Raw genomic sequence first — 20,415 nt, forward strand, 5'->3', positions numbered from 1 at the left:
TAGTGACAGAAGTAATGTCTCAACTTTCATTGCAACACGCTACTGATACTATTATCTCAAATCTTTCAGGTTAATAGTTCAGAAATAACAATCAATATCTTTCTGATCCGCTGAATTCCAGGCTAAGTGCGGTATCAACACAATTTGTAACTTATATGTATAAACCCATTGTCACCTAGTCTACGGAGAAGCTAAGGATCCATTCGCATTTGATCTATGCGAAATTACACATCTGTGTAATGTCTCCTCGGTCGACTCAGCCGAATGATAGGAAATGTGATTGAGGGTTAAATGAGGACTGAGGAGGGGCTCTGCCGAAAGATCAAGAATCTTCCTAGGATACCCCTTCAGTACATCTACTTTGTAGTGTAATGTAAATATAGTATTATAATATATTATAAATCCTTATAAATAATAAATAAAACTGGTAACAGGAGGCGAGAGAAGACGAGTTTCAGTAGCAACAGAGTTGTTATCAGAACCAACATTCCTTTTGTGTGATGAGATAACAACAGGACTAGATATGTTTCAAGCTTTACAACTGGTTAAGTGCTTGAAGGGATTGAGAGCTACTGGAGTGCTCTGTACTATTCATCAGCCTCCTACACAGGTAGCCAGTTTGTTGCACCGTGTACTTGATCATAATCCACCGCAGTCATTATACGTTGAATAAAACAGTTATTCCAGAAAATCCAGAACTAATTCTCTACATCAAGATTTTACAAATTCAGGTAAAACTATAAATGTACAGCACAATGTTTAATTCCCAGGTATTTTCTTTGTTCACAAGATCCATGTTCCTGGTGGGAGGAAGTCTCAAGTCGGAGGGAACACAGGACCATATTCTAGAGCAGTTTGAAGGGCTGGGATACCCCTGTCCTCCTACTAACAATCCTGCAGACTTCGTTATCAGGGTACTGAGTGCTGGTTCTACTACAGAGGTAGGTGGGAACTGTAATGACTTGTCAGTTGTCACGCGGTATATACATGATAAGGAGGAAGCGTTATTATAACTAATAGTCATCTTAGTTGTAGTGTAATTCTTGGAATGAACACGTGTATTTTCTGGGTACAGTAGATGACGGCGATACAATGCGTATTTTAAGATATTACCATTTGTTGAATTATTAACGAGTACGCCATTATTTGAACCTGACAATATTAAACATCAGCTGGACTGTAGGTCACTGTGGAGATCAAGTTACCTCAGCGATCATGTGTAAATTGAACACATGACCACTGCGAGGTCTCAGTGGTCGCTGTTATATGGATTTCATTAGAGCTGGACACGCTCACCCACAATCACAGAGAGGGAGGGAGTCTCAGTCAATAGTCAATACGAATTATAAGCTCACCTCCGCCTTGTCAAATTTCGTTTTTATTATCAGAGAACCTGTCAATGGGAGGAATATATGGAGTTTCAATAAAACACTGCCAAGCCATGGTGGAGGTGGCTCTCTCTCTTTTTTTGGTCACGTGACATGACCTCAAATATCATGCACACTGTCTCAGGATCTGTCATGCTGTGACGTCATTACAATCCCAGCACTACACCCCCATCAAATTAGCTCGAATAAATTAATTAATAACTCTCTCTCTCTCTCTCAGCGATCGTACAGAGAGTTTTTGGATAACGTGGAGCAGATGTACAAGCAATCTAAAAGTAGCTATATCTCAGACTTTCTAATTGAGGTAGGGAAGCAGGATTGAAAGCATTGTTAATTTGCAACATGTTCTTATTTTGCGACAACCATATATTTAATTTGAAACGAAATTAGTGGTTGGTAATAGTTTGAATTATTAATTTGCGGTTGATTATAATATTGAATTATTAATTTGAATAGACTCACAAGTGTCAAACAAAATAAGGTGACAATGTCTGACCATTACAATTTTATAACATGTACTTTTAATATTAACTGCCTTTGACCCATACTTTATGACGTTCTAAGAAAGTAATTTTAATGAGTCACACAGAAACCATGATAAAAGAACCGTAACTCTCATTGGACAAGCTCCGACTTATATTACGTCAGCAGCTATCTTGGACATGTTCTGACTCATTAAAAATAAATGTATCGATAAAAGTAATATTTTCTGACAGGTGCACGGCAAGACAATGAACAGGGAGCAGCCAGGGAGCGGACGCGGGGAGAGAGTGTCGTACAGTAAGGAGTGGTGGTTATTGTTAAAACGAACTGCTACCTACACTGCTAGGTTATCTTTAATCTTAGAGTACAGTTAAGATAAATATTTTTAACTGGTATCTACTATCTACTATCTATCTTTTAGCGTTCAGCTTAGGAAAGTTTTTATGTACATGTATGATGTAGGCTACATTAATATTCATATTGGGGCACCTATGATTCAAATTCTTGAATCTTGATCCTTATACATATTCAGTTATGGATTGAAGATAAAGCGCTCTAAGCCTGCCGGCACTCGGCAGCTAGGCTATATTTTGTAATAGAATATTTTTCAATTCTTTTCTTCTTTTGTAGAGTCCTTTACCAAATACGGTCTTCGGATGCATTGAGTGTTAACAAAAGGAAATCACATTTAAATATTTGCCGGTTACACTGAACACAGGAAGAAACTATGAGCAGGGTGTGCGTGAAAAGTAATCATACCTTTTTTGGAGCACACGCTGGCCGATAGGGCGGATGTAATAGCAACCCTACTAATAGCAACCCTACTATACGTTAAAACTATCATTCAATGTGCACATTTGAAAATACTTTGTAGGCTGTTTTATGTTTCTCGAACAGTCGGGAGGATCACATGCTACTACTCATGTCTGGGATTGGACAAAGAATAACCTGTTATACTGCGTGTGCTGGATCAACCTCTAGCAGCAGCAAGCTACATGATGCTACTAGTTATTTTTGGTAACTTGCAAAGTAGTGGCGCACAGGCGCAAGGTAATTGGAGCAGCCAGTACGGACTAGAACCGATTACTGAACATAAAACCGAGGTTATCTCATGATTACTCATAATCTTACCGGCCAAGCATGGCGGAGCACTTAGAATTTACGTCATCTTATAGAAAAAAATTAATTGTGAGTTTAAATTAGTAACAATCTCCTAATTAACTTGGTAATAATCTCAGGGATAAAGTGTACAAACGAGTGAGAGTATTCCAAGTAGTTTTCATCTCCCTGATTCTAGGACTACTCTACTTCAACACTACCCCAAACAACGTTCAGAATATCATGGGCAGTCTCTTTTTTCTCCTCATCAACCTCTCCTTCTCAGCTATCTTCGCTACTCTCCAAACCTTCCCAAACGAGCTCCCTGTTTTCAGGTACTCATAATATAATAATATAACACATAATATAACACATAATATAATGTACGCACTACAACTTTCATAAATGGTAAGAGATCATCCACCTAATCTTCAATATTATAGGAGAGAGTATAAGAATGGAGTTGCGAGGATTGGGCCGTATTTTCTGGCTAAAACGCTGGCAGAGTTTCCATTTTACCTCATCTACCCGACCATCTACATTATCATTGCTTACTTCCTAGTCGGATATACGGCAACAGCGGTAAGTTTTATTTCCAAATATAATTTTTTGGTTATTGATGTGTTTTGTTGTGAATTTTTAAGGCCGGTGAAAACTTTATATTGTAGCTTACTGCAAGATATTAAAAGTGAAATCTTGCAAAATTGAAGCCGACAGAGATACCAAAATTAAAAACCGGCCAAGCTGTAGATCTGTATTATCCATCGTAACACAAATATCGGCTGTTGTTCTATTATATTACATAGAGTGGGAGCAAGAGACCTTGGCCTTTGACATGCTCCTTTAAAGCTGTAGAGAATTCCAAGAAATGCTAGAATTGGAGCGACATACCAAGCTTTTAGTAGCAATTAGCAAGGGACTAGACGGGACTACAAAGCAAATTAAAATGCGGCGTCCTTAAAACCCGGGACTGATATAAAATATTAATAGTATTACTTTATATTTTATCAATTTGTGGGCTATGCAAAAGTTTTACCAGACGAAGATGCATTATGAAAGCAAGCATTTAAAATGCCAGATCATGAAACTCTCAATTTCAGGCAAAGTTCTTCACATTCTGGTTTGTGATGTTGCTCGTTTACCACACTTCTCTCTCTGTTGGGTACCTCATATCTTCTCTAGCTGCCTCTCCCCAGATTGCTAACGCAATTGGACTACCCATCGGAGTTATTTTCTTTCTCTTTGCAGGTTCAGAAACTTCTATATATGGTCAAACGATATAAGCTGATACCTGTTGGACAAAGAAGTGATCATTATCCAATGCACTTGGTGCCGCATGAAAATGTTTTGTTGTATTCTCTATACAATTATATTGACTCAGTATACATCTCAGGTTATTTCATAACGGTCCCAACGATACCCAAATTTCTGAGATGGTTGGTTTACCTTTCCTACATGTACTTCGGGTACCAAGGGATAATGACGAACGAGTTTAAAGGTGTGGTCTTTGAGAATAACTGTACTGTCAAGTGTTCCAAGTGGAACTCCGGTGACCAGGTAGGCAATGAAATAAGGTTCCATAAATATTGTTTCTCAGAATGAAACATGCTACATATTACTACATGAATATTTATTTAAATATTCACGGTTAAAAACTGACGAATACCACGTGTACGTGGTAGATTATTATAACGGCAGTATTCTAACAGGTTCTGGAAGTGTATGGATTTTCAGGGTCCAACACTCTGCTGATAGACTCAACAGTGTTGCTGTGTTTCCTGCTGGGCTTGCGACTCGCTGGTTATCTAGCTTTATCAATCACTACAAAGAAGCGATAAAATTATTGCGCCGCACTCCTCACCTGTTTGATGTCACTTTCTTTGTGTACCCAGTTATTTCGTACGTAAGCAATGATCTCGGCTGATTTTACCACTCCAGAGCCGTTGCTGCACGCATCAAACACCATGGACGCCACATGGGAGGTGTCCCATTCATCGTAGTTTTGAGTTGTCTGAAACACAGCAGATATTATAATATAGTCACATGTGCCGTGAACTACTATTTAAAGTTATAAGCGCAAATTTCGAGATGATTTTGAGTTATGGTGCAAATATGCTTTCAATTTTAAATTGATATTTCTGATGGTTTAAAATATTTTGTCGATAGTTTTGTCGTTGTAGTATTACTGTTTCGAATTTACACATTTTGATTAACACTAATAAAAAATAAATAATGTGCTAAAACTGTGTATTATTGGTTATTGATGACCTATTCTATGTTCTGTACCTTTCTTTAGTACTTTCTAACTGAATAAGAGATAACAAACACGAACTACAACAGGGCACTGATAATACCCTATCATTATTGACAAAATAGCTTCCTCTATCTAAAGCTATAATTTATTGAAATCTCTACTTGCAGCTTTTATGGCCTCCACCCTCCCCTACAGCATCACTTGAGAACTCTTCTTATATAATTGTCTGAATTGAACACCTCTGTAACATTAATAACTATGGCTGAAATTAAAAAGAAGTACAACTTTAATCAGTAAATACTACCAAACACACGTATTACCTGTGTTTTCGGTGAGCCAATCAAATTTACAGCTTCCATAGAATTCTTCAGTCAGCCGAATGTGATGACTTGTGTCTCATCATTATCTAACAAGAATTCATCCTGATTAAAAACATGGATGGTTAATTTATCCAATTAATCAAGTAAAAAATAATGTGCACCTGGAGAATTTTAGTAGCACTAAAAATTAACACTGTCTTGGATAAATCAAGTCAAAGACCGAATGAGGATAATATACAAAATTAGCGATTAAAAATGAATGGTTTTACTTAAAACTAAACTAGGTATGAGGCTGAGAAAGTGTGAGATGGAGTATTCTCAAACAGCAAGTGTGCATTTAAGCAGTGTAGTGACTGTTATTTCCTAGTAAAAAACTTAATTTATAAAAGTAAGTTGCCTTAAAAAAGGCCACCAGATCAGTGTAAATAATTCCAGAAGGTTTGAGAATATCATTTATAGTTTACAGTGGTCTCAGCTCTGGAGTCTGTAGAGGAAAATGTAAGACTCTATTTCATTTGAGGAGGGCATACAAATTGTGCAATGTCTGGCTCATTTTTAATGTCATCCGCTCAGTGGCCTAACAAAGGGCCCTGCTGACCCCGCTGTGCGAAGGGGCGCCATCGTCGTTTGAATGTGGGACAATCTTGAAAAACTTAACTGGGGTACTAACAAAACTGTGTGTTTTACTCTAGAAACACACTTTTTATAGATTTTACTGGCGTATCCTCTAGAATCACCTAATTTATTCAATTTAAGGGAGGGGTGTCAAAGGGGGAGCTGGGGGGGGGGGGGGGCCAACAGGCAACGTTACGCCACTGCATCCGCTTGTGCTTGGTCCCAAATAAAATTGCATAACTACCTCAACAACAACAACAACAACAACAACGATTGATTGCCCCCACGCTGTAAGTCTGTCACTTGATCAGATGCAGCAGAGATAACTAAATCTGCCGACACTGACAGGATGGTTCACATTATCGTCGCGCAGCTCCTGAATGAGTTAGAGCCATGAAATTTTGGGAGTTGATTCTGTTTCAGATTCCATATACAAAGCACTACACTTGAACATAGGCATGTGCTCAGCAGCAGCTCTGTCCGCTCTTTAATAAATCCATTAACTTCCCATTATTAAATAAAAATAAATGCAACAAATGAACATGTTTTTGGAGTTTAATCTGATTTGCCAGTTTGCCTTGGAATTTTAAACACAGATTTTGTTACTGGGTGGTACCCAGCCTGTCATTCCACCGAATCTCTATTCATCATGTTTATGAACATTATAGCATGGGGTCCCAGGGTATAGATTTTGGAGCATAAAGCTGCGTTTCAAGTCATATGGTCATATTATATGGCTAAGACGATTTATTGACAAAAATAATTCGGTCACCTTATTGGGAGACTTTGCAGTTTCAAGTTGAATTGCATACATTTTAAACGACGTAAATAGTTTCAATGATATTTGAAACAGATTTACTTTGTCGTTTTTAAAACACTCATTCATCGAAGTTAACATATGCTTGTTCAAATCGTGGGCCAACAATGGTCAACAAAAAGTTCGTGGATGTTTCTTGAAAAAATCACGTGGTTTCAGCTCAGGCAATTTATTAACAAAAGTTTGAAGTTACTAAATCGCTTTATTGGAATACCTTGTCACTTGTAGTTTCAAGTAAAATTATATACATTTTTAAAAGACGTTAACAGTAACAAGTTATAACCATGGTTTTATAGTGATCGGTCGTTTTAGTTACGACGCGACAGGGATCAAACTCTCAGCCTTAATATAAGGATAATATAAGAATGGTTTAAACAGGCGCTTTTTACCAACTGCACCAAAAAATGTACATTTATTAATGAATTAATAACATAATTTCCATTTTTGCACAGGAAAAACTTTAAATATGCATGTATGAACATGGACAGCTATTATTTTGTCATTTGTAATAATTTTTAACTTCAAACTTAAATTACTCGGGCGCGTGCGCTGATCAGTAAGTAAGGAGCTAAGCTTAAGTCCAATTTAATTTGTTTTTACACAATGCAACACTAAACAATTGATTGACAACGTCAACCCTTCTAAATTGCGATCGTTGCTTTGCGCAGCAACGATCTAGATGCGGAGCAAAAAATGACAGTTTGCGCGGCGCGTCGAAGCGGTGACGTCTTCCAAACTAAAAAATAATACAATTTATTGCAAATATAAACTTTGATTGACGATTTCAATTGCTCTGCGAATTAACGCAGATAAGAGTAACGATCTAGTCATTTACTTTACCTGGGGACCTCAGGCTATCAGAGAGATTAGGCGGAATGACAGGCTGAGCGCGGCCCAGTAAGCTGAGCGCGGCCCAGTAAGCTGAGCGCGGCCCAGTAACAGTTACTTCGATGCGAAGTAAAAATAATAGTTTGCGCGGCGCGTCAAAGCGGCGAAGTCTTCCAAATATAAACTATAAAAATTTATCGACGATCCTGTTACCAATTTGTTTCATTTGCATCATGCTAGCTCCACTGCGATCTCGTTATATTACGAAACGAAGCAAGAGTAATAATTTGCTTGGCGGGTCGAAGCGTTATTGGTGACTGGGAAATGGGCGGCGTTCATCTAACAGCTTGTTATTTCGTTTATCATTTATGACACACAGTTTGGGGTCCCCAAGTAGGTCGAAGCGGCAACGTCCTCCAACATAAATCATAAATACAATGCAATTATTCAATTGGTGTATGAGTTTTATACTGCCAAAGTTTAAACTGCGTGCATTTCACATTGTTTTTAATATTTCTGTTTTCTTAGTCATCTAAGTTGTTACCTGGGGAACTCAGGCTATCATGTTCATAAACATAGAGATTAGGCGGAATGACTTGTCATACGTTGTATGACCCGCCGCGCACGAAGTGCGCGGCTCCCCTGTATCGTCGAAGACGATACAGTATAGTGAAGCGAAAGTGGGGGTCACCACGTGATACAAGGAATGACAGGCTGAGCGCGACCCAGTAACTAAGTTGCAGTTGTTTCAATGATGCATACATTGTACATATTTAAGCGCGCCGCTCATGTGCATGTCCAGGAAGTTTCTAAAAATCGAGCGCTTCTATTAGTTCTTCAATTAATTTGTGCTTTACAAGCAAAAAAGTTGACAATTCAACAATTCAATGATCTGGCGAGTCTGTTTTTAACCTTCTTCTGTGCAGAGAGGCTCTATTCGACTTGATGTAGCAACAATGTTGAACTTGAAATAGCGGTACAATTTTACACAATAAAATTTATCCGTGCAGACTCCGGCATGTGCCATGCCATGCGTCCCTTGAACTTACTTATCTGGGGACCTCAGGCTATTATATTTATGTTCATAATCATAGAATAGAGATTCGGCGGAATGAAAGGCTGAGTGCCGCCCAGTAAGAACTTACAAGTAGTGGACTCACTTTCATTTGTAATAAGAAACAATTTCGTAAGCTCACCTGGTTCAAATTCTGATACTGCGTTTAAATGAAGATGTGGTTAATGTTTTACCTTTGAAAGACATTTTCTACTCTGCAGATTCCATTGACTCGGACAGTAGCTGTTAACGGTTTGCCGTCTCGTTTAATCTATGGAGGCAAGAAAATGGACAAAAAATATGAGACCCCTTTATCAGAAGTCTCTTACAACCTCATCCCTGCCCCTATGATGAGTAGATTTGTACATATTGAGAAAAGACAATTTTTTTTTGAGAAAAGACAATTTTATTATTTATCACCAATTCAATACATAATCAATAAATATATATCGGAATAAATTTGATTTAAAATTAAATGAAACAAGTATGCTAGCAGCTAGCGCGCTTGTATTTAATAAATATTCACGCTGTTAAAAATGGGTCTTACCACACCGCCACTCACATTAGCACAGTTGGTGAACGGACCCAGGCGCTGTTAAGCTTTTATGAGCCCTGGTTGACTGCTGAGAGTGGCGACGGGTCTGACATTAATTTTATTTTAGTTTTCCCTATATTCCAATAAAATTTTAGTTTTGAGTTAAATGATTTTTATTGTTTATGCGATATTTAAGTTGAAGCTGCTTGCAATACATTATTGCTTGAAAATTGTTTAAATATGCTCGCTATACGCTTAATTTTTAGATACCGTATGTATATGTACACATCAGCTCATAATACTAAATAACAATAATAAATAAATTAAAAGCATGAAGAGGTCCAAAACCAGTTCAAGCATGCGACATCAGGGTGAATACATTGACATCGGAAGCTGCAAGCTTATTAACGTTTGATTCCACGATGATCCGTTATTATGCAGTCACCTTCAGGCGGTGTCGACGGATCATGCGAAAAGGGTTTTTGACAGGCTGTGCCCTTACCATAATTAAACTGAACCATTGCCTGGTACGATGTAAACATGAGTGGTGGATAAGAGAGCCGCGCAAGCGCTCGTGCGCGCGCGCATTTGTGTCACTCTGACAAATAGCGCTTGAATAATTTAGATACCAAGACGTAAATCGCGCGTTACGTAAAGTATCATTTTTCACTTCGGATAAAGCGAACGGTACACCCGCATGTAACCTTCTTCAATGGGTTGTGTGCGTGTTTGGTGGAGTGAGTGTATAATGTAATGATTGAATGAATCTTTTTCTTTTGTGGGGTATATGATGTGGTGATATATGATTTGAGTGACAGGTGTAAAATGTAAAAGATATAAATATAAATGGGGGTCTTTTCATAGGAAAGTGTTGAAGTTTAAGTCCTGCCAGTTAATATTGTTAGGTTGGTGTTGAGCCTTCATGATAGAATACTTCAATTGGGATTTAATTGAGCCTAGAGAACCTATTTTACCACGTGCATTTGACTGTTCAAGAAACGTATTCCATAGATTTGCCCCTTTATATGCGAAATTGTGAGATGAGTGTGGTGTCACAAATCTGTCATCTCTGAGCTGAGACTTCTTAAATAGAGATTGTTGATATTTCATATACATAATATTGGTAGCAGTGGACAATTTCTGTTACCTGTGTATTGTGCTCTGCCAATTGCATCACTTGATTTAATTGAATGCATGTAAGTAAGTATGTATGATCACAGACAACGGGGAGAATTAGGGTCTAGAAATTTCTTACAATTATGTGTTTTGCGTTCCTAGCGTTTCCTAAAAATTGAAATTTTTGTTCAACTTGAGAGAAGTTTATAAGATTTTCCTGGGGAAGTAATGTTTATTTTTTTGATTTAGCATAAGTCTCTTATACTGTCTTTGTGGTGAGTTATAATTATAGTTGCCTCCATTGTTCAATAACTGGCACTATCCAAGAAGTCTGGCGGAATTCCGCTTGAATATCTTGAAACGGAATTTGGGTAGGATTGTGGTCAGGGTTATGGTTAAATGGTTTACACAGAATTCCAGTGGTCGGGATTCTTGGATACTGCCACACCTTATAATTGATGTTTGGGCTGTATGTGTATTTTATTGTTAAGGTAGTCAGTCATCAATACTTAAGTCATCAATTTCTGAAGCTAATAGTGGGAGTTCATTTCCTTCATCTCCTCTGAAATACTAATTTACTTTAAATGTAGGTATGGAAGCAGAAGATGTAACGCAAAAGATTGGAGTACCCCACCTTACTTTGGAGAACTATGAGTTAGCAGATCCAGACACTAGATATATTCTAACTAGCCCTCGATCATTGCAGGCGTGTGATAGGTGTGGCGTCAGGTGAGCCCATTAATGTTAATAAGTACCAATATTTTTCGTAGAATATTTTTCCTCGTGCCAAATATCATTTTAAATTTTACTTTTACATTTTAAACTCCAATCAGGTGATTCTTTCAATATTTCTTTACAATATAGATGTGGATTCTGGTGGGGAGGTGAAGCATATTTTTTGATACGTGACTGATATTTAAAAAATCAGCTTAACCAATAAAAACCCTGGATAACTGTCACTAGTATAAACAATATGCTTCACCCCCCTATCAAAATCCACATCCGTAGTCGACCTACATAGTACATTATTTAACACATTTATTTTCCCTAAGGCCCATTGAGTTGTTGAGAACACCAGTCGAAGAGTTCTATAACCGTTACAAAGACAGGGATTACCTCACTCGGAGTGATATTCTCGATGAGTTTCACTTACAGGTACTATCATTTTCTTATCTGTTGACCTGTTTTTATTCAAGTTTGAATGGATGAAATATTAATAAGTGTCTCCTAAACATCCGACGTGTTTCATACTGGTTTCATTAGTAACTACATGTAACTTGTAATTCTACCCTACAGGAGCAAGTAAGACTTGCAAAGTTATCACAAGCACGTGAAGAAAGACAGCGTATTATTTACCTTGATGTGGAGAGTGAGGCTGCTAAAATACCACGCTATCTTCTTGGCAATGATGTCGAGAGAAGCCGCTCTGCAAGTCCGACTAAGAGGTCTCCTTCGAAAGTTGCGAAGAAAGTAGCTTGGGATAGTTCAACTAAAGGAGCTGAGCTAGAACTGAGAACCAGCTTGGAGGTGGCGCCGGATGCTATCGTCTCATCTCCTGTTAAAGCTCAGAAATCATGGGCAGAGTCACTCAGATCACCAGACTTAATCAGAAGATCTTCAACTCCAATACTTGACAGATCGTGTGATGATTTGTCGGTGATAGGGAGTAGAAATAGGATAGCACTCCGGAACAAATCAGCTAAACGATCCAAATCCGTTCCGCGAGGTGGTAGAAAGGCGAGTGGGGAACTGGGCAGACTCACATCACAAAGTGAGACAAGACTGAGCAGCTCGACAGAGCTTAATAGAAGTTATAATAACTTACAGAATGCTCACAAACAGCTTACTGCTAATGTCACTCAACTCGAAGCTGAACTAAAGGTTCATACTGTTCATAATAGTGTTTATATTTTTAGTTATAAGTATAACTCATTATTTCGCTTGACTTCATAAGCTACACTTGTAGCAATATATACTCGACAAGGTTTATTTAGGTTTATTTTAGAGCCTCTATTTATTTTAGTTATAACATTTTTGATATTTGACAGGCACTAAAGATTCAACAGCGCCGAGAGGAGGCATTACAGAAAAAGAAGGCTCACGTTGAGGCTTTGAAATTACAGAAACAATCCACCAATGCTTCTCATAGAACAAGACATGCCCGTACTAAACTTAACCATGTAAGATTTTTATCTTGCAGATTGAATTTCAGCTGCTATGCACCGGAAAGTTCTGTAAAACGTTCATTTTATGACGGATCAATACACATTGGTCTATATTTATGTGATACTGAAATTAGGGTTGGTTTTGAAGCTATTTCTGACGCATTTTAAAAACAATTTTAAAAATGTTTTTAAAATAATCTTTATCACATCATCGAAATGTCATATTGAGGTGGTAATATTCCATGCAGTGAGTAAAATATTAACTTGTTATGTCCCTCTGCTCAGAATCATCATCTTTGAAAATTACGGATACAATTTTTTAAAAGATATCTCTGTGGAGCAAAGTCAAAAAGTCGCATTTTCTGTCAATCAAGATTTATTATTTAACCGGCATTTTTTTTCTCAAAGTGTAGCGACTATTGTTCATAGAACACGGTACACTACCGTTTCACCTAAGAAATAGCAAATATTCGCTACTTGTCTATTTTCATGGCCAAATCTGTAAGTTTATAAACATTCGTCAACAGTTCTTAAACTCAAGTCTGTGAGATTAAGGTCAGATATAAATAAATAGACTAAATTATAAATTACTCTGACGTCAACTCCCTTTCCTATTCTCATTTCTCATACACATTAGTTGAAGCAAATTTTAGAGAAATGCAGGGTATATCAAAATCATATTGCTAATTTGATTTAATTAAGTGGGAGATGTTTTCAGGCACGACGTATTGACGAAGGAGCGTCCACGTACGCATTGCACCAACTCCATAACATGGAGTCATCACACAGAGCCCACTTGTTGAGAGAGACTCAGGCTCACATAAACGAACTTAAATCTGAGATAAAGCAACATAAAACCAAGCGTTCAGCTAGAATCATCAAGGTACATCAATATCAAAGCAATTTCTTTGAGCCTTTTTAATTCACCTGATTCTGACTATCTTTGACAACATTCCCTGAATTCTAATCGGTGTTATAAATTATCTTATCAAAATATTCTTCTCAGGAGAGCAGAGAAAGTTGGGAACAGTTGGTGAACAAGCGACAATCCCGTGCACTGCAGCGCGCTGATGTAAAGGTACGGCGCCACGTCAGGGACAAAAGTGCTACAGCTCGGCGCATGCGCTTGGAGAGACAACATGCCCACAACATGAGGATGGTTAAGGAAATGGAGGACCTTCAGTTGCTGCGAAACCTTGATAACATTATCAGCAAGGTAGATTTATTGAGCTAATTAATATAATTTTTTTATTAATTGATATAATATAATAATTTATCTTTACAAAATGTTTGGTAGCTGCTGATGTTGTTTAGCGATTAAGTAGCACAGTCAGTGGCGTAACGCTGCCCCGGCCACCCCGGCTACGCCGGGGGGCGCCACCCTCAGGGGGCGCCAAAAAGGCGCCCTTTCTCAACGAAAAGTCGCCCCTAGGTTTTTTCTTGAATTTTATGACCTCTCACTGAAAATAACGCCTTATTGGTGTATTCCCCTGTCCAATTTAGCGCTTAGTCGGTGTGAAAAAAATTTTTGGGGTCCTTTTTTTGCTCCAGGGGCGCAAAAAAGCTGTAGGGGGCGCCAAAAAAAGGTACCCGACTTTTTTTTTCTTTTTTTTAGGGGTCAAAAAATTTGGGCGACTTTTTCGAGCCGCCGGGGGGCGCCAAGTTAAATCAGCCACTAACGTTACGCCACTGAGCACAGTAAGAGCTGATAAATGATGATATCACCTCCATTCGGCTTTTCAGGACAAAACCTGTTTGTCGTAATTAAATTTAAGAAATTTAAGACAGAAGTAGGGAATAGGTACGATGTTTTTATAGGAATATTTTTGTGGACTAATCTGATTTTCTAATTGCACCGTTTTGTTTATTTAGCTTTGTTCCAGGTTGTAGATCTCCCCAATTTCATTACGTTTACTGTTTTCAGGACAAGAAAGCGGAATATTTGCAGTCAGAAAAAGAGCGGATGATAAAAAAGTGCCGATCTTCGTCTCAACGATCACGCAGTACCAAGATGCGCAACTCCAAATCGTTTGACGCAATGAGCCGTGAAGCAGATCTTATGGCACAACTGGAGGCGCGCACCACGGCACCACGTTGGAGATAAGTCAGAAGACGGTACTTAGTCCGGGGAGGCAATGATGGCTGGTGTTGGGTTATCTAGCTACCCTGAAACAAGGCGGAGCAGGGCTCTCTATTTAATTATAACCAACAGATACCCAGCATCATGCAGGCTACTAAACAAACTGAACAAGCTCTATTCAAAGTACCAGTCTCTGAGACGAACGAAATAGTAAATAGTGATATAATCTTACTCTGATTTGATTGGCCGGAACAGTTAGTGGTTACTCTTCTTGTTAGTACCGTGCAGGGTTGGTGGATTACATTTCACTCCATCGAATTGAACGCGTCATATTCAGCCACTCTCTGATCTAACTGATAGTTTAATACCAACCCCTCCCTGGTTATTCTGTCGCACTTTTTCTTTGATGTGGGTTGAATTTCGCTTTTAGACTACCTACTTAATATTCAAAGTTGAGGTGTGTTTTGGGATTCAAGTCACATATGTGGTTATTTTATGCTTGTTATAATGTGCTTTTGTTCCGGTTATTAGTCTTTAACCTTGTAAATTTCTCTGTATTATACATATATAAACTCTAAAGTTAATCGTATTACTAAGTGCATAATAAATACGAGGAATATATTCGTTGAAACTTTACCTCCATAATACTGGCTAACGTTCTACGTTTGTTCTACACAGTGTACACTGAGAGATACTTTGTATCTTTCCTACCCTTTCCTTAATGTGTGAGCTTACACAATTATTTGAACTCATGTTTTTACATCTCATGTACAGCTCATGTTTTTTTGCAATCTGCATTCTGCACGCTTTCGATATTGTCGAACTATATCAACTATGTACTAGTTTGCTTTAAGTCAAGATGGGAATATCTCTGATTTATATCAGTTTTGACTTTATTTTCAGCTTTTCAGATGATAGTGCTATTGTTAAAGTTCCGTTATGATAGGTATGGGAATTTAAGGTATGGTATCCTAGTTAATGTGAAAAACCTGACGTCATAGATTGTTGCTCAGTTGCATGCTAAAATTCCCATACCATAAGCTTGGCATACAGAACTGGATATCTAAAATCGAGTAGGCATGGCAATATCTATTGTTTATTGTTTATCAGACAGATTTATGGTTGTATTATATCATGATTATTTATGGCGTTACATGTATCTAATTGTAAATCTATTTATTTTGTAACGTTGCGAGACAGCTTTTGTTTATTTTGTGGTAAGTCTAGTTAAAACTACTGATCTACTGTCATATATGTTAAATATAAACCTTCATAATTATTGTGATTATATCAACGTCTCTGGATACCCCGACTAACTTGATATTATCCAGTTTTGGACAGCTTGTCATCTGTCATCCACCGGTAACGGCGTAACGCTTATATATATAAGCTCGTCACTATCTAAGCAATAAGCATAAACCCTGTTCTAAGTTTTTGCCTCGAATGTCAACTTTTTCAAATACTTTCAAATCATTACTTATGAGATCAGTATAATAGTAATGCTATCGATTGATTATCTGATTGTTGATGTTGAAAATGTTGAGATGTTTCCCTGGCAGCTTGAAACTATTTTAAGAGTTATTTATTATTTTATTTATGCAGCTTCTCTTAGTATTAACTTTTTGTAACTTGGCCTGGTAAAAAATACTTGATTCTGCAAATGTTTAACGTGCATAAAACTAGTCCGAAAGTGATTTATTGTGACATGTGTCATGCAGTTTTTGTCGATGTCATGGCAGCCGCATGTTTAAACAACATGCACTCTCAAACTTGCACTATTCATTGTTATGGTGCCAATGATGCGGACATTGATGATTGACTACATTCTATTCAACTATTACAAAAGAATGTTCACGTTAGCTGTGTAAATATAAAGAGTACAATTTTCTACGAAAATATACAGAAAAGTAAAAGTTTAACTGTATCGTAATAGCGTAAGTGTGAGCTGTCTTCGATCAATGAATAAGCAGGATTATATCTACAGTTTAGAAAAAAAGCCATTTGTTTAGTTAAATTATAACATACTCTTCGAGTAATCAAAATAAAAATGAAATTTTCTTACCTCGACTTACGTGTCACATGGGGGGCCCTCTCGTGTAGGAGTAACTTGAGCAAATTGTATCTATTCGGTAACCATTCGTATTACACAAGGTTGGAGCAGTGCCCCGTATCTATTCGGTTATCATTCTAATTACACCACGTTGGAGCAGTGCTAAAACTAACAAAAGGGGAAAAAAGGGAACAAAGAAATTGAGGGGAAGGGAGAAATCGTATTATCCACATGAGATATTTGTTGTTGAAAATGCCCAATTAAATTTACTGCACAATTATTTACCGAAATGAAACAATTTCACAGTTAGTAAACCATTAACTTTTTTGTTGTAAACTTGTGTTTGCCAGTTAAATGAAACCAATACTTACTCTTTAGTAGGTAATCGCCCCGCCCTATTCGATGATAATCACAGAAATTAAGGTTAATTGGCGGAACATTAGGCGTTAATTAGGTTGTGATCAAAACAGTCTAATACTAAAGTAGCCTACCTTTATAGATGGTCTTATAAAGTCGATCACGTGTCTTTCCTTCCAAGTTATTTCCAGCCAATTGTGCTATTTGAAGGGAATCAGCAAGTATTGTTACCAAACTACGGGTATATTACGTGACATCTTATTGTTGTCGTTTTGTGGTTATTTATTTTCTCTTTTTTGTCAACTAGGTACTTGTTTTTAATTCTTACTTGTTGTATTTCTTATCATTTAGTGATCCCAGAAATTGGTCAAATGTATGTGTATATAAATAATAAATGTTGTAATTTGCATTAAAAACTAATATATATTTGTTACTATAATCATACATTAATTTCTCTGTATATTTGATAGACCACGATCGTACATAAATCATATAAATGTATAGCTTAGCATGATATTTGCAGTAGTTGTAATATTAAATAGTAAGGCTCGTTAAACTATTCTAGGATAGTATGGTACACGATATATACTAGGGTAGTATTCAACCCTAGCCTTCTCATGGCAATACGGAGACTAACACTGCCCACTAGTAGTAGATTTTACCACCTTGCTGCACGACCCTGTACCAGACGACATCCTACTCTCATACCTGGACAAACTAGACCCTACCACCTGACTGAAAACTCTCTGGAATTTGAACATACCATGGCGCAACGTGAGGCATTTATCAGTAAATATGGGGACGTTATTCAACCTTTATTACAGGTAATTTGAAATTTAACAGAAGGTTCTAGTAATAATAGCAGTTTTACAAGCACTCCTTTTACTAACTGTGTGTGCCAGAATTTAAATTTGTCCCAATTTCTTCTAGGGCCCTAAAATTACTCCTGTGATGACAAGTTTACATATTTAAAATCCGTCAGATAATTCCAGCTTTGACAAAATGACCCGTGTTACGTTTGGTAACACAATATCATCCCTGTCTTATCCCAGAAAAGTGATCCAGGTTTAGCACCGGTGACTGCGCGACTACAAGAGATACTACAGTACAACACAGTGGGCGGTAAACTGAACCGAGGGTGTGCAGTAGTGCACACTGCACAGTTACTGGGATATTCTAACACATTCCACGCTACTGTACTCGGCTGGTGTGTGGAGATTCTTCAGGTTCGAGCGCATTTCTACCTATCTTTACTCTTTAGCTTATTTATTAGATAATTTTGTTGGTTATCAATGCTGTCTGTGGATATACTGGATATCTTGCTAGTGATACAATTCTTTTCCAGTAAAAATATATTGTTTTGTTGTTTAGGGGTTTCTGTTGGTAGCTGATGATATAATGGATAACTCTGAGATGAGGCGGGGGAAAGAGTGCTGGTATAAGCGTGTTGGTATGACAGCTATTAACGACTCTTTCCTGCTGGAATCCTGTGTCTTTGAGTTACTTAAAACTCATCTCGGCTCAGAAAAATGCTACGTCAAATGTTTGGAATTGTTTCTTGATGTGACGAGAAAAACAGAATTTGGACAAGCACTAGACTTGGAGGTAGAGTCGTTGGATTACAGCGAGTATTCCATGGAGAGATACGATTCCATCGTCATCTACAAAACTGCGTACTATTCATTCTACCTGCCGGTCGCTCTGGCGATGCACCTCACTGGAAGAGATTCGGATTTAGAGCTGGAGAGTGCGAGAAAAATTCTGATAAAGATTGGACACTACTTTCAGGTAATATAGAAATTTCAGTATTTTAAATTTTCCCTTCGGTAAATTCTGCCTTATTTGAATTTAATACACTGTCGTTGCAGTAAGATAGCTGAAAATATTTGCACATATGACAGACTGTCGAGTGTCTATCTTTCCAGAATTTGCAACTTTAGAACCTTATCACAATATTACTCCTTATCAGGTACAAGACGACTATTTAGATTGTTACGGTGATCCCAGTGTTATCGGTAAAGTTGGAACTGACATACAAGAAAGGAAATGCTCGTGGCTATTTCTGAATGCTGTAGAATTAGGTAAGTTTTTTTGGTTGGTAAATGTGAACACATTGTTTGGCTTGTTGTTTGGCTCATTAAAATTCCCAGACAGCTTGATTTTCGGCCTGTCTAAATGGAACAATTTAGTCGAGAATCCCTTTTTTGACAGTTACCTACAGTATTTTTTGTAGCGCGCCAAATTCTTTCTTTTAGCACTTATGCGCTCTGTGGTCAATTAACTCGAGCGCGCAATTCAATTATGAAGTGCGAGCGCCGAATTCAACTTCGATGATCGAGTTAAAAACTTTTTAGGGCACACTTTGCATGAGCCCTATCATAAGTGATGATTCAGGTTGCAGGTAGTATGCATGGTTAATAGCTACCCGCGAAAACATTCATTCTAACTGTACGAAGCACAATATCTGTCAGGAGCTGCTCAATAAATATATTTCAAATGCAATTATCTCCGGTATGACCATGACATGTTTTATCTTTCAGCGACAGAAGAAGACAAAGAAGAGTTGTTCCGGAGCTATGGCAAAGAAGATGAAGAGAGTGTCAGCATAGTTAAACTTCTTTACCTCAAATATGGACTGAGGAGAAAGTACCTAGAGTACAGTGCTACAACTTATGCTTCTATTTGCTCCGATATAGACAATAATAAGTCTGGACTGCCTGTGCAAATCTTTCAAGATTTTCTTGATAAAATACACAAGCGCAGCAAATGATTACGTCTATTGCTCTTTCTTGCTTAAAATTATCTTGCCCTAAATTTATAAGTGTCTTAGTTTTTAAGGGTTTAATTAATTTTTGGGAATTTGCTTTCTATTTTGTTTGTTTTCAATTCCGTTTGATATATATTTTAGCTACGATTATATGTTTTACCTACAGCTTTCATTGAAACTGAATTAACTGTCTGAATTAACTTCTGATTTGATATTGATTTCTTGAAATTTCCTTAGAGAATGTTATTTTCATTTTAATCATTCGCATATGTTTGCATAGTGCTTCATCAATCATCACCTATGATTTCAACGCATAAGATTTCAATGCATTTTACTAAATCGGGATTGTTCACGTTAATGACAGCATTAGCTCAGTGATAGGGTTGGTTGATAAAAAATAGTGGGGAGGTTGTCCCACGTCACGAGACTTAAAAGAAGTAGTCACGTGGGCAATCGGAACATTAGAACATTTGAATTAAATTTGAAAC

The 20,415-nt window shown here is 37.5% G+C and overlaps 3 protein-coding genes across 4 annotated transcripts in view; 2 read left to right on the top strand and 1 right to left on the bottom strand.

Annotated features, from left to right (window-relative positions):
- The window catches only part of LOC134815659 (myosin-13-like), a 54,895-nt gene extending 49,241 nt beyond the window's left edge, over positions 1 to 5,654 (bottom strand). The window contains exons 1-2 of one of the 2 annotated variants that reach the window (XM_063824212.1): positions 5,544 to 5,654; positions 4,831 to 4,980 (exon numbers count right to left, since the gene is read on the bottom strand). In XM_063824212.1, the coding sequence (XP_063680282.1) occupies positions 4,831 to 4,980; positions 5,544 to 5,582 (189 nt within the window). In that variant the 5' untranslated portion in view covers positions 5,583 to 5,654. The remainder of the gene's footprint in view (positions 1 to 4,830; positions 4,981 to 5,543) is intronic. The other variant, XM_063824214.1, reaches the window with a different exon arrangement.
- Positions 5,655 to 11,095: 5,441 nt separating this feature from the next.
- LOC134814920 (coiled-coil domain-containing protein 177-like) lies at positions 11,096 to 15,948 on the top strand. The gene is made up of 7 exons (XM_063823259.1): positions 11,096 to 11,237; positions 11,561 to 11,663; positions 11,805 to 12,389; positions 12,557 to 12,688; positions 13,392 to 13,556; positions 13,680 to 13,889; positions 14,598 to 15,948. The coding sequence occupies exons 1-7, from the start codon at positions 11,101 to 11,103 to the stop codon at positions 14,775 to 14,777; spliced, it is 1,512 nt and encodes a 503-aa protein (XP_063679329.1). The 5' UTR covers positions 11,096 to 11,100; the 3' UTR covers positions 14,778 to 15,948.
- Positions 15,949 to 17,729: 1,781 nt separating this feature from the next.
- LOC134815105 (farnesyl pyrophosphate synthase-like) lies at positions 17,730 to 20,166 on the top strand. Its single transcript, XM_063823581.1, has 5 exons — positions 17,730 to 17,984; positions 18,213 to 18,386; positions 18,532 to 18,948; positions 19,130 to 19,241; positions 19,701 to 20,166. The coding sequence occupies exons 1-5, from the start codon at positions 17,778 to 17,780 to the stop codon at positions 19,928 to 19,930; spliced, it is 1,140 nt and encodes a 379-aa protein (XP_063679651.1). The 5' UTR covers positions 17,730 to 17,777; the 3' UTR covers positions 19,931 to 20,166.
- The last annotated feature ends 249 nt before the right edge of the window (positions 20,167 to 20,415 follow it).

Source organism: Bolinopsis microptera, chromosome 5 (genome assembly GCF_026151205.1).
Source record: "Bolinopsis microptera isolate Bmic1 chromosome 5, MBARI_Bmic_1.0, whole genome shotgun sequence".
In the NCBI taxonomy this organism is placed as follows: Eukaryota; Metazoa; Ctenophora; class Tentaculata; order Lobata; family Bolinopsidae; genus Bolinopsis; species Bolinopsis microptera.